This window comes from Bison bison, unplaced genomic scaffold (genome assembly GCF_000754665.1).
Source record: "Bison bison bison isolate TAMUID 2011002044 unplaced genomic scaffold, Bison_UMD1.0 scf7180017864321, whole genome shotgun sequence".
NCBI classification, from domain to species: Eukaryota; Metazoa; Chordata; class Mammalia; order Artiodactyla; family Bovidae; genus Bison; species Bison bison.
In genome coordinates, this window is record NW_011494893.1 from 1,071,281 (window position 1) to 1,088,587 (window position 17,307).

Genomic DNA, 17,307 nt, shown 5'->3' on the forward strand with positions numbered 1-17,307 from the left:
CGGCAGTGCCTCTGCCACCCCGAGAAGGGCCTGGGGACCGCGGACACGGCCCCAGGCTGGTCAGGTCACGGTCAAGGCCAGGAATGTGCCCCGCCTCCCAGGCTCTGCCTGGCGGCCCCCAGCCCGCCCACAGGGGAGACAGCAGCAGTACAGGCCCTAGCTCCAGCGCCGGAGCTCTGATCACAGGAGGAGAGGAAGGGACTCTCGGAGAACACAAGGTCCTGCAGGACGGCCTCCTTCTCACCACAGTTCAGAGGTTCCTATCTCCGCTTCTGCCAAAGAGCTGCCTGAGAGTCATGAAGTCAACCTTTACACATCTTGAGAAACAAAGACAAATCGTTAGAAAGTGAGCCCCTCGTCTGTGTGTGTGGCAGGAGGTGGGGGGGCTGGAATGGAGAGAAAGTTTCCATCACAGAATCTGTGATGGAAATCTTGCTCTATCGAAGAATCCTGCATCGGTGACGCGCTTGGAACCCGAGAGGACACACACCGTGGATCCCACAGACCCGGAGGCCTCTAAGGGCCGGGTGCCGTGTTACCAGTCATGCCGTGGGCAGCTGGTCTATAACTAACTCTGTGACTTTCAAATTCTGTCTTGTAAATCAGGGCCAATGTACCATTCTATGTTTTCCATCTGCTCAGATACCCTTCTTTTAAAACTAGGAATCACGTCTAGTGACAGTACTGATAGAAACTAGCAGTCCTCGGGAGACTGACCCAAAACGAGAATGCGTGAGCACTGCTCCGCGATCCTTCGTGGCCAGCGTGCAGTAAGAGAGAAGCCGGCCTAAGTGCGTTTGGCTGGGGTCAAGAAAACCCACCACAACTAAAACCTACATGTGCTAAGGGTGTGCTCTGTGGAAACGCCTTACGCTAAGTATAGGAAACGACGCTCGAAACGCTGTACAAGTGAGAGAAATCCAGCACATCCCGTTTTTTTATAAATCCATTTTTATACGCGTGATGAAGAAACCTGACAGGGAGGGCCCGTTCCTTCCACGCACTTACCGGGCACCTGCTCTGCACCCGGCGTCTGCAAGGCACGATGGCGAGTGAGAGGGGCAGACCCCAGTCCGTGGGGGGTGGCCCAGGTGGCCAACCTCATCCTTCCTGTGTTTGTGGAGCAGGGACTTCATTCTCCGAGATTTCAGGTCTCAGATTCTGCATGAAGTGATGGACAACGAGGGAGGCTCAACCATTTTCTTTATGGAATGAGAAAGTGCAGCAAAAGCAACCTCAAATATTTTGCATAACTCAGAGGTAGTGGGGGAAGCGATAGCACACAGCAGTTTTGTGTCTTTCTTTAGGGTCTTCCTTAGGGTCTTTCATGCAGAGTAACATCTGCATGAGGCTTCGTCAGCAACACCGACCGTTCCACAAACCGTTTCTGGATTTTGCCTTCAGGTAATTCTGCTTCTGTAAAACTTCGCTTGTGAGCATTCGGGCTTTGTGGAACATCCATGATTTTCTTTGCTGAAGTGATAAGGGGTCTTGCCTTAGTCCCCCGGCTCATCCCCGGGGCACCGTGAACGTGTGAGCAGGGCACAACTACGGCCTCTGGAGCCGCGTGAAAGGCCACACGTAAAACCTGCTGGAAGTTTGGTTTCAAGAGGATGATGGCTCCTGCAGACACGTGAACCACAATAAGGGTTCAAGAACTCGGAATAAAGTCAATATGTTATCCTGAAACTATTTAACTAGCAAGTCAGAGTGTCAACCACTCTCTCTCTGCACAACCAGAGTGCCCAGCACTGCCACCTCCTTAACACCATCACCAAGGGCAGGTGATGTCAGCCTTGTGAGAGGCAATTACATCCACATAGCAGGAAGAGTCTTGTCATTGCAATTAAAGAGCCAGTTCTCATCGTGGGCGGAAGCAGACAGGAAGCGGGTGCCAGCAGGGACAGACGGGAAGGGAAGGAGTAGACACGGGACAGAGTCCGCCGGCTAGGGGGCAACAGAGGCGGGGCAGCTGAGGGCCACAGTCCAGCGGCGGGGGGGCCACCCAGGGACCCTCATCAGACCCTTGAAATAAGAGTGAGTGAGCCTCACCTTTTACACGGTCATCTTCAGGAACACACCCATGACTCTCTTGGGGACGTGGGGTCACCTGGTGACCCAAGGTGTGCCAATGCTGTGCGGGGGTGGGGCAGTGGGCAGGTCCCAGGCCGCTGCTGAAGGCGGGTAATTCTGCCCCTGAGCAGGTGCAGGGCGTGTGCTCGGTGTGGCATCTGCTGAGCCGGCAACCCCACCTAGACGCGCTTTCCTCCTCTCCATGCACATGTGCACACGCGGGCGCGCACACACACGTACCCCTTGGCCAAGAACTGCTCTTCCGATGCAAGGTCAGATGTTCCGTTCTACTTTTGTACAATACAACTGAAAATCTGATCTTGCAACGTCTCTAATCTCCATGCTGGGACTTACCTGTGGATAAAAACTTAAGGAGTAATCCAACCCATCCTAGAAGCTTCATTTGTCAACATGATGACATAGACAGGACCTACAGTTTATGGGGTGTGGGGACCATGGCCACTCCTGGGGTGTCACCCCCAACCAATCAAGACCTGGCCAAGGAAATCTGGCTATGGTGACCTTCAGCATCTCTGCCGGGTATGGCCTGGCTAGCGACCCGGTTCAGAGACCACCGACTCTCAGAGACTCAACCCTGGCAAGAAATCAACTCCTCTCCTGAACACGAAGAAGAGATGCTGCAATGAGCCAGCTTGCCTTTAACAGTCTCAGGGCACTCACACAGCATCCTCTCCCAGATCTGTGTGAATGAGCACAGGGCAGAAATGCCTGCAGCAGCCTGCACGCGGGGCGAGGGGCCTGCGGAGAGCGGACAGCTCCCCCAGGTTGGCCGCCGGGCTCCTGTCCTGCCGGAGGCCTCCGCTCTGCTGGGTCCCCGTCACCTGCGAGCACAGCCCTCGTGCTCTCGTGAACTCGAGGTGCGGCTCCGACGCGCACGTGGGGAGCCAGGCCTGAGAACAGGCTGTGCTGAGGGCATCTACACAGCTAAGAAGACGAGAGCATTTTACGGTTTGAATTGTCAGCTGACCTTATCCCGACAGAAACGCGCGTTCACAGAGCCTGGGTGATGGATGTATGCGGCTGTTCATGGTAAAATCCATTCAACAATTCTGCGCCTTTAACAATGTTTCCAATAAAATAATGAAAAAAGGTGTAACTGCACATGACTTATTTACTCTAAAGTACAATATAGTTTAATATAGAATTTACATTCTTCATTTCAAGTTGAAATACCTCTTACCCACTCAAATAATGTTTTAATCATCTTGATCTCAGAAACAAGACTATGAAACAGAAGTTAACGGATCTGAATCAGCAACAGGAAATGGCTTTGTATTAACTGTCGGGAAAACATTTACAAGACAAAGAGATTCCCATCATGGATGTACAGCACGTGAAGGTGAAGGCTAATTCTTAACAGGACTGCTATTACGTCCTTTTCAAAGATCAATAATTGATACGTAAACCTTGTTGAGACTGAGGCAAAAATCATTAGCCCAGGTGGGATCAACTACACCCAGTCCGGCAAACGCTCTCTACTCCTCTTCTCTGAAATCCATCCACAAATAAAAAGTATAAATTGCTTAACCTAAAGACTTATTGATATATTTATGTACGAATGAGAGGGATTCTATAATTGAAGCGTGTGTAAACCAGATGCTATTGTGACTCGTTTGATCTGTGCTGGCTGAGGCTTCTCCACTCTAAGACTGATTAGAGTGCCAGGATCTAGATATGGGTTAATTAAACAAAGCTTCTGTTTTTTCATTCTTAGGCTTGTTGATTCTAATTTTGGCCACACCCACCTTGATTCGTAAGTCTGTGCAGTAGCCTCATTTTAAAATAGAACTGCAAAGGATGGTCCTATTTCTTAAAATGGGGATAAAAGTTATGAATTTTATTTAATGATGACACTTTTTTGGAAATCTTGAAATGTCAATCTCTTTCAGAACCCGTGAATGAGAAAATGGTTTAGGAGCAGTACTCTGTGTTACTGTCAGAGCCCCAGGACCCTCAGCACGCAAAGCCCACCCGTGTCGGGGCACAGGCTAGGCCATGGACACCCAGGGATGCCTGGCTCTGAGCGTGCATCTCTGGAATCCAAAAACATGACACTGTCCTGAGGAGCCAGGCCTCCTGCTCTCATGCCTTACTGTCCCAGGCACTTTAGCACCTGGGGTTGCTGGACTGACACGTCTCGTCAAGGCATCCTAAAAATGACATCATTCGGGAAGACCTTTTGAAGTCTTTGAGCCAACATGTTTCTTAAATGCTTCCCTGCTACACGAACACAGACAGGGGTCCTTTACACCAAGATCCGCGTGAGCCCCGGAGCCGAGGTGCGCTTGGCATTTGGGGATGACACGACCCCATGGTCCCCATGCAGACCCACTGAGCTCCCAGAGGGGTTTTCATGACTTCTGTATTTACCGAATGGTCTCATGCATTTTTGTTGGGTTTTTCTGGCATGTTTTCCAAATGTCATTTATTTTTTTCCCGGATTGAAAAAGTTTATATGTACTTGTTTCAATACATGGAAAATACAGAAGTCTACAGAAGAAAATAAACATAACCAAAAATAAATATTACTAACATTTTGATATACTGTTTATTGCATTATCAGATCTGTTTCTGAGTTCTCCAACACAAACTTCTTTTGCATCCCAGTGCAAAAACATAAAATAGAATGAAATTTGATCTATCTGGTTCCAAAACTGCAGAACAAGACTTTGGATAAAGATGGATACTTTCACAGCCTTCTAAGTAGCTGCAGGTATTTGCAGAGAGCTAGAAGGTTATACACCAAAATGACAGTATTGAAAAAACAATTATTTTTACAAAACTTGCCTCATATTCTTAAGAAGGTGAGGCCATATAGGTTAGACGAAAGAAAGTCTCAGGTTCTTTTACATCACCTTTGCCCACTGTCTCATGGTTTTTAAAAGTGTGGACTTCCGTACTTTTTTAATGCAGTGTTCTTAAAATATATCCAAGGGCTACCATCACAAAAAGCTTCTTGTGTTTATAGCTTAGAAGAACACATGTAAATGATCTAAATGTCTCACTGCTATGCAAAATATTAAATCAGAAATTTTTTGGCCATAATATAAATCAAAATTTAGGTGTTCAAGTACGCAACATTCTTAACTGTTACACACAAAAGCGTTACCACAGTGGGGCTGACCTCTGTGTTGGCAAGTGAACCCGTGTTTGCTTTCTTTTGTAAACGGTCAAGTTTCTTTCTGAACCGCATCAATGAACAAGGAAGCCAGATCCGGTTTCCCAGAGGCATCACTGGGGACAGAAATAGTCCTGAGTGCAGGAAATCAGTGAGTACCTAAACAGGCACCACGGGCTCCGGGGCAAACACCCCGTCATCAACACGCTCCTTCACGTCTCGCCACGGAAACTCCAGACATCAGCAAGCACGCTCATCCCGGCGAGGCAAAAGCTAACAATTTGTTCACAGAAAAACCATGCTACTTACATGTACATTAAGTAATGTATGTGACCCAAACCGGAACTTAACGTGCACGTAAATCCCCACACGGAAGCCAGAATCCCCTCTAACGCCACCTGCTGCTCCCCAGCAGCATCCTTGCTAGCACCTCTCTCGTGTTCTCTCTTTAGTGGACAGGTTCACGGGTGGGAGTCACAGCTGCCCAGGGCAGGGGGTGAGCACAGTCTGAAGCAGCAGACACCAGGCTCTCTGAGGACAGCACTCGGGAGCGAGCGAGCGTGGCCACGCCAGCTGAAGGGCGCGCTCACGGACTGGTGGCAGCATCAGCGCCAGTCGTGTTTCTGGGAGGTCTGAACACTAGTTCTGTTCACCAACAGATCCCTTTGCAGGTCATCACTCGTATCCTGGATGGAGTGAGGGAGGAGGCATGCAGAAGACACTCCAGAAAGGAAAGAACCGTCCAGCCCACTGGCCGGCATCCTTGTTTTCAATAATTAAAACAACACCTGTGAGGTACTCCCCCTTCCAGACTGTGCAGAACGGCCTCACACACCGCTGAGCGTGGGCCAGCAGGGGACACAGTGTGAGCTGAGAGACAGCTGCATGAGCACGGCTGACCCACCGCCCCCTCCAGGCAGCCCTCCCAGGAGGCCTGGCACTTGGACATGCAGACGCAGATACTTAGAAACCAGAACGCATCGGTTCCTACCTCCACATAGTCCTTGGCGTGGCCCCAATCTCGTTTGGCATCCAGATTCCCCAAACTGAAACATTCCAGTTGTCCGAGGTGAATCTTAGCTACTGAGCGGCTAATTTTTCGAGTAACAAAATTAGCTCCTAAAAGAGACAAAAGATGTATTATCAGTTGAGTGATTTTGACATTTAACAGTTTGGTGAACCAAACACAATCTGAGCCTCTGGGCATTTCTTCCACCCCCTGCCCCTCTAAAATAATAACAAAAGTAAACGACAGAGGCCACTGGCCGTCACTTAGGCAAGATCAGGAGCCCCACTCGAGCGTCACGCCAGCTCTGCGGCCGCGGCGAACGCTGTGGGGCTGTCTTGCCATGCCCCGTGTGCTGCAGCGACACACGAGCAGGCCCCAGGCCAGAGAGCAGCTCTTGGAAGGCCAGTCTTTACACAGAAGAGTCAACAGGGTTGGACAAAGGGAAATGCCAGAATCTGTAATAAGACCATCCTGACTTTTAAGAACATAAACATCGTGTATTCCTATGAATAAGACTATTTCGGGGTTCATGAGGAGAGAGAGGAGACTAATCTGCCTCCCAGGTGTGACCACAGGAAACAAACCAGAAGTGCATGTGGCTGCTGGAAGGGGGGTGGTCCATCCTTCTTTATCTAAAGAAGGTGGAGCGCCGAAGAATTGATGCTTTTGAACTGTGGTGCTGGAGAAGATCCTTGAGAGTCCCTTGGACAGCAAGGAGATCAAACTAGTCCATCCTAAAGGAAATCAACCCTGAATATTCATTGGAAGGACTGATGATGAAGCTGAAGCTCTGATACTTTGGCCGCCTGATATGAAGAGCCAGCTCACTGGAAAAGTCCCTGATGGTGGAAAGACTTAGGGCAGGAGAAGGGGGTGACAGAGGATGAGATGGTTGGATGGCATCACTGACTCAATGGACATGAATTTGGGGAAACTCCAGGAGATAGTGAAGGACGGGGAAGCCTGGTGTGCTGCAGTCCATGGGGTCGCAGAGTCAGACACAACTTAGCGACTGAACAACAGCGATGGGCTCTCCAGGGCTAAGCGTGAGGTCTGAAGACTCTGTACTTACTACAACGTCACCTTCTAAATTCACCCAAGTGTTATCTGCAGGACAGCATTTCTGAATTCTCTATAAATATTTTGAAATGATCGGATGAAACGTATCATACCCGAAAGGAGTGAAACTGTTTTAATGTCTCTGGTCGTTAATGAAAGCCTCTGCCCACTATTACAAGATCACAAAGAAGGAGAAGATTAAAAGGCACTTCTGAGGCAGCTTTATCTACGCCCCCGCATCTAAGCAAGGTTATCACAAAGCTACCAAAATCTCAAGGTAATCAACAGGCACGTGAGCTGGTCAGTGGTGGCGTCTCACAGTGTAGACAGATTGCCATCACAACTTATCACATTTCAGTAGCTTCAGCTTTGCTCTTCTGCAGAAGAAACAGGGAGGTGAGTGTTATGACAAAAGCGTGGGCTTCTAGACAAACCGACACAGAGATAAGGGGGGTTCTTATAAACAGGTTTTCTCAACTTTGGCTGGAAAAGCCCAGCACAAGTTCAAAAACACAGCAGACTCACTGCACAAACGTTGCAGGCACACTTATACCAACGCCCCACCACGAGTGACAGCGAGAATCTGAATCTTCAGCCTCTCTTGGCCGTTAACAGAGCACTTTCAGAAATCCAGCTTCAACTCTGCAGGGCACTGTATAATACACACAAGAGCTCCTTCAAAAAAGAGCCTTTGAATATGAAGTATTTATCAGGCACAACCCTTTTCAATCTACTATCAATTAGCAGCTTTTAATTTACTATTAATTTAAAGTGACAATTAAATTCAGGCTTGATGTCTATCTTTGTATTTTAGTGTCAGGACTCTGCTTCATCCTGAAGTTCCGTGGATAAATCTGTGATGTCAACTCACCTATGTTACATGAGTTAGTACTTCTTCTCTGTGGCCCAGTGGACATGGACACTGGGCTGTTCCCACCTCTCGGCTGTTGTGAACGGTGCTGTAGTGAACGCGGGTGAACCCCTTTCCATGTGGGGATCAAGTGTTCATCTCCCCTGGAACCACTGCAGATGGTGACTGCAGCCATGAAATTAAAAGACGCTTACTCCTTGGAAGGAAAGTGATGACCAACCTAGACAGCATATTCAAAAGCAGAGACATTACTTTGCCAACAAAGGTCGGTCTAGTCAAGGCTATGGTTATTCCAGTGGTCATGTATGGATGTGAGAGTTGGACTGTGAAGAAAGCTGAGTGCCAAAGAATTGATGCTTTTGAACTCTGGTGTTGGAGAAGACTCTTGAGAGTCCCTTGGACTGCAAGGAGATCCAACCAGTCCATTCTGAAGGAGATCAGTCCTGGGTGTTCTTTGGAAGGACTGATGCTAAAGCTGAAACTCCAGTACTTTGGCCACCTCATGCAAAGAGTTGACTCACTGGAAAAGACTCTGATGCTGGGAGGGATTGGAGGCAGGAGGAGAAGGGGACGACAGAGGATGAGATGGCTGGATGGCATCACCGACTCTATGGACATGAGTTTGAGTGAACTCCGGGAGTTGGTGACGGACAGGGAGGCCTGGCGCGCTGTGATCCATGGGGTCGCAAAGAGTCGGACACGACTGAGCGACTGAACTGACGGCAGCTCCGTGGAGCTTCCCTGGTGGCTCAGCACTAAACAATCTGCCTGCAATGCATGAGACACAGGTTCACTCCTTGGGTTGGGAAGACCCCCTGGAGAAGGAAACGGCAGCCCACTCCAGTACTCTTGCCTGGGAAAGCCCATGGACAGAGGAGCCTGTTGGGCTACACTCCACGGGGCTGTAAAGAGTCAGACACGACGTAGCGCTCGCGCGCAGGGCAGCTCCACAGCTAACCCACTGATCAGCCGCCAGCTGCGTGCTCACCAGCAGCGACTGGATTCTCATTCCTCCACATCCTCCCCAACAACTGTAAGGTTTTATCTTTTTAATGGCAGTCATCCTTGTGGGTACTTAAGTGTTATCTCCTTGGGGTTTTGACTTGCATTTCTCTGACAACTAATGACATTAAGCACCTCCATTTTCATGTACGTATCAGCCACTGTGTATCTTCTTTGATGATATGTCTAATCAGGTTTTTTGTCCAATTTTTAAAGGACAATGTCACTGGTCTTTTTAATCTTGAATTGTAAGAATTCTTTATATATTATGGGACCGAGTCCTTTATCAGACATGATTTACAAACATTTTCTCTCATTGTATAAGTTATATTTTAATTTTCTTCATGGTGTCCTTTCACACACAATTTTTTTAGTTTTTTACGAAGTTCATTTTGTCTTTTTTTTTTTTTTGACTGTATGAGCTTTTGGTGTCACATCCAAAAGGAGAGTCTTGAAGATTTTCTCCCATATGTTTAACGCCTTGGGTTGATTTGGTTCTTAAATGTAGGTATCTGACCTGGTTCCAGTTCATCTGTGTATGGTGAGGAGAAAAGGGCCCAGCTTTAGGCCCCTGCATGTGGCTATAGGGCTGCTCTGGTACGGCGTGTGTGCTGGAAAAGCTATGCTTTCTCCCACCTGAATGGCCTTTCACCTTCTGCTGAAAATCAGTTACCCATGGACACACGGGCTTATCACTGACCTTCAGTCCTGCTCCGTGGATCTAACACCTGCTGGCATGCGAGAACCACACACGTGATCAGCACAGGTCTGCGGGGACCGTCACAGCCCGGAAGTGCGAGTCTTCCGACTGCTCTTTCTGACTATTTTACCTTTTCTCAGTCCCTTGAATTTCCGTGTGAATTTTAGGACCAGCCTGTTAATTCTGCACAAAAGGGGCTGAACTTTTGCAGGAATGGTGTTGAATGTGCAGATCGGGGTGGGAGGGGGGCACTGTCCATTCTGACAGCACCTCATCTTTCTGCTCATCCGACGGGGGGGAGGGGGCTTCTGCTGATCTGGGGCTTATCCAGTTGCTTTCAGCAATGCTGAGTAGTTTCCAGAGAATACATTTTCCACTTTTTGTTAAATTTGTTCCTAAGTAGTTTACTCCCTGTGATGTTGTTATAAGTGTAACTTCTCATGATTTCATTTTCAGGTTCATTTTCAACATTTTTATTGCCACCATGTTTCACTAGTTAATTCTTGGGAGAGGCTTAAAGAGATTGTTTTTTTTTTTCAATTTGTTCTTTCCATAGAGCTGAGTGCCTGGATCTCAGTGGTAAGGAATCTGCCTGCAATGCCAGGAGACACAGGTTCGATCCCTGGGTCGGGAAGATCCCCTGGAGGAGGAGATGGCAACCCACTCTAGTATCCTTGCCTGGGAAATCCCATGGACAGAGGAGCCTGGTGGGCTACAGTCCATGTGGTCACAGAGAGTGGGACACGTCTGAGCGGCCGAGCACGCACGCATGCACTTCATTTTCACTCATTACACAAGCTTCTTGTTTTCTGGAGAGAACTATATGAAACCACTCACCTGAGGGCTGAGGCCTGGAGGGCACAATGTCCAGCCAGGCCCACCATGCAGATGGAGGAGGAGAGGCCCACGGCCCGGCCTGAGCCGCCCCCTGGCTCCTGCCACTGCTGCTGGCACCAGCCTGCCACGAGGCAGGAGGCGCCCTGCCTGGACGGGGTCGCTGGTGTGGCTGTGCTGGTACAGCACACAGAGAATGGAACTCCTGTAAGTGTGCACATACATGCTTGATTTCCAATAGCCTTCACTACAAGACCTCAGCCAGGATGAAGACCAAGAAACGGAAAGTCGGCCCAGTGAACTGACAACCGAAGGCCGCTGGCCGCTGGCCCTGCCACCCAGACCACGTGGCACTCTGGACAGGCACACCTGCCAGGCCACGCCTTGGGCGCCCACCCGGGCACATGGCGCTGCAGACCGTGAGCCATCACAGATGCAGGCGCGTCAGGCCCGTCGCGTTCGGTCTGTAAAACGGGGACAGCAACAGTGCTGCCCGTGCAGGTCGATGCTTCGGAAATTCCGGGTGAATGTGACTAACGCCGTCTCAATGTGTCGCCTACTACCACAATTACTACATTACAAAGTCGACGGTACCTGTAATTCAACCTCAACGAGAGGTCCAGATTTCTTAGTTTGTTCATGACTAAGTCCCTTAACTCTCTGATTTTGGAAGTCTGAGAATAAGAATAGATCTAAGTAAACAGCCAGAGGCAGGCGGGTGGACTTACACACCCAAAGCACCGATAAACATCTCTTATATTGTATGTTGTAGGTTACTTTTTCAAGATAAATTCATTAGCCAAGGAAAAACAGAATACACACAAAAGTGTATACTAATAAGAAGGAAACCAATCAAAATGAGTTTTAGTCCAAATATTAGCTGAGATTGAGATCAGGAGCTTTTCTAGCATTGACGGAATGAAAAGTTCAGAACTTTTATTGTGGCAAATAGCAGACAAAAAACTCCATTAAAACCCCATTTCGCCCCATTAAAAAACACCAAACTATGCTGGATAAAATATGACGACGATTCACTGAATTTCAAAGCTGAGTCTGCACACACCGCCCGGGTCACAGGTGGGCCCCGAGGGATCAGGCTGGGAGTGGGTGGGACATCACCTGAGGCCCCGGAAAGAGCTTCAGCTCTCAGCTCCAACTGGAGGCAAAGGGTGAGGCTTCCAGAGAGGTCCACACGCCCTGGGAGTCACTCTTAATTCTGTCACTTTTATCAGTGCCTGGTAAGTCACTTCAGTCACATCAGACTCCGTGCAACCCTATGGACCATAGCTGGCCAGGCTCCTCTGTCCGTGGGATTCTCCAGCCAAGGACACTGGCGTGGGTTACCATTCCTCCTCCAGGGGATCTTCCGACCCAGGGACTGAGCCTGTCTCCTGCACTGCGGCACATCCTTCACTGCTGAGCCACTGGTAAGGGTGATCACGTACCTTTCCTGAGCAAAAGTGCCTAACAGTCTCCAGCTGTACTAGGTTGGAGGTGATAAAGTCAGGTTCCTCTCAGCTTTAACTGCAGGTTTCTTGACTGCTCTGAATAGCTCCCAGGGTCTCTTTTCAGAGAAGACAGGTCTGTTTATAATTTTGAACTGGAAAGGCTGTGCATATTCCCATCTGTACCAATTTTCCTTCTCATCCTACCTTCTTGAATCTCTCTTCTGGCATCCTTTCCTTTCTTCTTAAAATGTATACTTTAAAATTTCCTTCAAAGTGGAGAACTGTCTGGCTTGATTCTGAGAGTCCTCACAACCCCAAGTTGAAGGCTGCTCCTCCCAGCAGTGCGGGCACTAACACACGCCTTCTGGCGCTGGTCTGTCCTGGATGAGAGTGCGGCCAGCGCGAGCGCCCTTCCCCTTTCTCGTCCGGGGAGACTAACGACGCCCTCTCCCTCTTCAGCCCTTGGAGTCCAGGCGTCCAGATGCGGCTTCTGCTCGGTGCCCGCGGAGCCTTCCCGTGTCTGTGCGACACTTGGGCCTCCTCGTGCACTGCCTCCTCTTCACTCTATTTTCTTCTTTCTGTTTCCTTCTGGGAAAGAACACTAGACCCTCCCATGTTACCTTACAATCTCTTCACTTCTTTTTAAAATAATTTTCCTCCTTCTGCCTGTCTCTGCAACATGCAGGGTAACTTCCTTAGAGCCATGTCATTCTCCTCGGTGTCTAGTATTTAAGTCAAACATTTAACTCTTTGTTTAAATAGTCTTTGACATCTAAAGTCCTCTCTGCTTCTTTGCAGATCTACTAGGTATTTTTCATATTCTGATCTTGTTTCTTTTTTTATGATTTTTCATTTTACGATTTTTCATTTAAACACACCCTGGAGTTCTATATTCTGATTTAACAGTTCTGAGTTCACTGGTGACTGATCTCGTCTCCTCTGTGGATTCGGACTCACTTGCTTCCTGGCACACTTGGTGGCACTCCCAGTTCTTGGTGAGCAATAATCTGCTGGAAGCCGGGGGCACGTCTGACAAGGACGGTCGTCTCCGGGGAAGGTCTGCTTGCTTCCGGTCGAGGGTGCACAGAGATACCGCCCTGCCGTCTCCCCTCACCTTCTCCAGCCCCAGGGGCACAGGGTTCTGTCCCCACTTCCACGGGAAGGTCCAGACTGAGCCCCCCCAGAGGCTGGGTGGTGAGAGGCCTCCTGGGTCACCACTCCTGGGTGGGCGGAACCAGCGGGCGCTTTGCTGTCCCTCACGCCCCCCGCCTGCCAGTGGGCAGGGCTGCCGGGAAGACCAGCCAGACCTGAAGGGAGAACTTGCTGCTCCGCACACCTGGGCACAACGCGAGCAACCAGCCACGCTGGACACACTTAGTTCCACTTTACACATTCAGAAAACTGATTTTACTGTTTTATTTCGTATGGAGTATGTCTGTACATTGACTACCTGTACTTAAAAAATACGTAAAAACCTGAAATCGGTCTATCTTGCTCACGCTATTTTTCTGGCTCAAATACACTTATCTGTAATGATTTTTTCACGCACAGGCAAACTCATGAAATTCAAGAGGACTCTGTTTTTCTGGGCCTTTCCCTCCTGCCAGGCCTCACCTCCTGTGAGGCCTGATGACCAGGACCCACTGAGAAGCTGGGGAGCAGGACACTCAGGCTCAGGGGGGAACCCAAGCCAGACCCCAAATCCCTGGCTCTGTTCCCGTGTTTGATCCTTGAGTATGTGTGTGCGGACATCCAAGCCCTTGTTCTATTAAACTTTCTAATCTCATCTCACAAAGCACCCACATAACACCCCCCAAGTCAAATACCTTCAAGACAAAACTTGAAGGAAAAGAAGACGGGACAAAATTCACAAAGCACACACCTTTAACTGCCAGCAGTAAACCAGAAGACGTGAAGACCGCACACTTAGTGAGAATCACAGAACTAGATTATCTGGTGAAGCGCATTCTCTCCCACAGAGCACCACTCCAACAAGCCTTTTTAACAATGCCACAGCGGACAGCGCAGGGAGACTGAGCGGCTCTGAGGGACGGCGTGCCAGGGAGCCCCCAGGTCCCCGGGACAGCTCTTCCATCGTTCACAAGACAAAGTCACCTCTTCTCTGGCCGAGCACTTGTCGCAAGCCCTGCAGCTCTGAGTGTGGGGAACTGGAGCAGGCCGCCTGCCCGTGCCCGGGGCTGTGTGAGCACACACACACACGCGTGTGAGCCGTCCCCATCGGCACCAGGCAGCAGGAGAAGCGACCACGGTACCTCCAGTAAAATTCTACCCCGCTGCCCGGCACTGTATCCAGACGCTCTTGATTGAGAGGCTTTTGGAATTAGATAAAGCATAGAGACAGCTTGGATGACGTTCTTCGGCAAACAGAAATCGTTCCAATGTTCCTTGAACCCCTGGCAACCTCCGCGGAGCCCAAGTCCCACCCCGCAGGCATCCGGGCTGCCCCGCCGGGCAGGGCCCGGGCCAGGCGCGGTGCAGACGGGGTGGAGAAAGAGGAGACGCGGGAAGGTCACGGCCAGCGGCGCAGACCGCGGAGATCAGAGGGCCCGTACCTCCTGTGCTGCGAGCCCGGCCAAGAGCAACAGCGTCTGACTGCGGAGACCCGGTGGACAAGAGGCCCATTCACGGCGTGAGCTACCAGCTCCAGGCAGCTCGTCATAAATGTGGGCTGAAGAGAGAGGCGCGGGCTGCTCTGCTGTTTGTTCCAGTACTCGCTGCCCTTCCCGGGGAGCCGGCTCCTCACGTGCCTGCATGCTCACCCTCCTGTCCTGGGCTGCCCTGGGCACTCAACCCTCGGGGCGACCGCCCCGGAGACGCAGTGTTCCCAGGAGGAAACACGCCTTGGAGCCACACAGGGACTTGCACACCATCCTTTGAAACCCTGTACAAAATACTTTGTACTGAAATGATCTGTTAACGTTAAAAGACGACTCCTCTCCTGTGGACCTGGGTCGCGTCCGGGCTGCGCCCAGGAAGGGGCACGTGGTGCATCAGGAAGGCAGTGCCTCTCCCCGGCCAGGGTCGCTCGTGACCACGGAGATTCCATCTCGGCTCAGAACCATCCTGACCACTGAGACGCGGAGCACAGCCACTTCACGGAAATGTCACGTTCAAGGTAACTTTAAAAAGCCAGCATCTGCTTATAGGCATTCCAGTGCAGAGACTGCAAAGTGAGAAAACCTCCCAAAGGCTTTGCTTCAAGCCCTTCATTGATGGGCAACAGGAACAAGACAAAGGTTCACACGTGGAGGCCACGCGCCCCTTTGTAGGGTCATCTCCCTCTGTGCTTGGGGTCCAGTTCCTATACAGAACAGTGAGCAAACGTGGGCCCCAGCAAACAGCGGAGAGCAAGCGACATCTCTGCACGGCAGGCTGGCACAAGCCCCGGGGCAGGTGCCGTCCACTCCCACGGACGTGGCCACTCCACTGCTCACCGCCCATTCCAGGAAGCAAGCTCACGTTCATGACCACTGAACTTCATTAACTAGCAGTATTTGCCTGCGTTGTTCAGTTAGAGGGGCATTTATGTGTCATTTTTTCACAATGGTGTATTATTAGCTCACGACTGTGCTGGGCCCAGAAGTTTGTTGTTCAGTCACTAAGTCACGTCCGATTCTGTGACCCCGTGGACAGCAGCCCGCCAGGCTCCCCTGTCCTTAACTATCTCCCAAAGTTTGCTCAGATTCAAGTCCATTGAGTCGGTGGGCCCAGCAGAGTAGATGATACTTGTTATTAAGGATATTTTCAGTTACTGCCTGATTTTCTTTCTTACAAGAAGATGCCGTGTCTGCAGGCTTAGGAAACACTTCAGCTGCATCGTCCACCGGGCCCTCCTGTGAGCACCATCCCAGGGCCGTGCACGCGGCCTCACATCCACGCTGAGGTTCGCAGCAACCACGTTCAGCCCGGCTTCCTCCAACAGAAACCTCACAGCTCCTCTGAGGATCACCTCCGTCTTCTTTACGAGGTTTGCTCCTTCTGCACAAATCCATTGTTAGGGTTTTAAGAGGGACCTGGGGCCGGGCTGAGACGTTTCCTGTGGACTTCACCGCAGCCTCCTCAACGTCTTGTGGGCACAGGGGCTTCCCCTTCTCCACTGGTAAGATGCTGCTGAGCACCCACCTTCCTCACGGCCAGGAAGTGCTCTCTGCGGTCGGACTGTGGTCGCACTTCCTCAACTGCGGCCGTTATGGGCTACTTATCCTTCTGCACATCGTCTTTGGTGCCTTTTCAGACACCCCGAACTTACTAGACGTTCAGCAAGTGTTATTGCAATGATACGCCTATTCTGGCCGGAGAAGGCAATGGCACCCCACTCCAGTACTCTTGCCTGGAAAATCCCATGGGCGGAGGAGCCTGGTAGGCTGCAGTCCATGGGGTCGCGAAGAGTGGGACACGACTGAGCAACTTCACTTTCACTTTTCACCTTCATGCTTCAGAGCAGGAAATGGCAACCCACTCCAGTGTTCTTGCCTGGAGAATCCCAGGGATGGGGGAGCCTGGTGGGCTGCCATCTATGGGGTCACACAGAGTCAGACACGACTGAAGTGACTTAGCAGCAGCCTGTTCTGGCAGAAATAAGCCTTCTTCAACATCAACTTTGGCCCACTCTGGGAGTTTTGATGTGACCCATCAATCAGGTCCATGCAGACCACGAATGTCTGTGTAACAACACCTGGGAGTGTCCGTTCAGCCAGGGCTGTAGGAAGACGGGAAGGGTCTGCTGAGAGGTTGAGCCTAAGCTCTAACTTCCTGAACGGACCCAGGACCGGAAGCCTAGGGGTCCATCAGCCGGTAACTACCAAGATCAGAGAAGCAGCTGGGCCGACTTCCACTGACCCAGTGGGAAATGCTGAATATTCTCAAAGCCTCCTGTCTGAAGTTCTCACCGTCCTGGCATTAACAGCTTGAGGGAGGAACCACAGGCACCACACCCTGCCCCAGAGCTCAGCTGGCCCCAAAGCTGCAGGAGCAGCACGCCCTCCCCGAGGACAGCGCTCCCCACGCGCGTGGGGAGGGGCCCCGCCCCAGCTCCCGGCATCAGAGTGGAGCCCCGTGGGCGCGCTCTCAGGCCCTCGGCCCAGACTCACAGGCCCCTCCTGTTTTAACAGCCCGAAGCTGGTGCCGCCCTCAGCCCTCCTGGGTCAGACC

The 17,307-nt window shown here is 50.7% G+C and overlaps 1 protein-coding gene across 1 annotated transcript in view; it reads right to left on the reverse strand.

The window, feature by feature from the left end:
* GMDS (GDP-mannose 4,6-dehydratase) overlaps nt 1-17,307 on the reverse strand; it is a 353,504-nt gene that overhangs the window by 218,641 nt on the left and 117,556 nt on the right. The window contains exon 8 of the mRNA XM_010853014.1: nt 6,204-6,331. Within this exon, the coding sequence (XP_010851316.1) occupies nt 6,204-6,331 (128 nt within the window). The remainder of the gene's footprint in view (nt 1-6,203; nt 6,332-17,307) is intronic.